The 366-nt window shown below is 44.0% G+C and overlaps 1 protein-coding gene across 1 annotated transcript in view; it reads left to right on the top strand.

Annotated features, from left to right (window-relative positions):
- Window positions 1-366, top strand: part of LOC119586947 (syndetin-like) — a gene marked incomplete at its 5' end in the record, with an annotated part of 8,406 nt that overhangs the window by 2,455 nt on the left and 5,585 nt on the right. Inside the window, 1 exon segment of the mRNA XM_037935680.1 lies at window positions 153-362. Within this exon segment, the coding sequence (XP_037791608.1) occupies window positions 153-362 (210 nt within the window).

The raw sequence follows: 366 nt of genomic DNA, 5'->3' as shown, positions 1-366 counted from the left end.
ATTTGTCCAAATTTTATCTTTGTATGTTTTTGGACAATCATGTTATAACTACAACATTCATCTGTTCTCAAAGTATGTGTCTGTCCAGAGTTTATCATTTAAGTATAATTATAAGAATCAAAAGTAACAAAATCCATCCCATCCTTTTCCAGGTGCCAAGTCCTTCCATATCCCCTGTAGTGGACACAACCTCAGCAGAAAGCATATATGGGCTGCCGGTGCGGGTAGTGGCTGTAGAAAGCCTGGCATTCCTGGCAGTGCAGTTGGAGGCCTTGCACTGCCACATTGAACCTCTCATTCCACAGCAGCGGAGAACCTTCTTGCAGCAGTTCTACACGGGCACTGTCAAGATCACCCCTGAGGTAA

This window comes from Penaeus monodon, chromosome 22 (genome assembly GCF_015228065.2).
Source record: "Penaeus monodon isolate SGIC_2016 chromosome 22, NSTDA_Pmon_1, whole genome shotgun sequence".
Taxonomy (NCBI): Eukaryota; Metazoa; Arthropoda; class Malacostraca; order Decapoda; family Penaeidae; genus Penaeus; species Penaeus monodon.
This window is presented reverse-complemented; position numbering and strand designations above follow the sequence as displayed.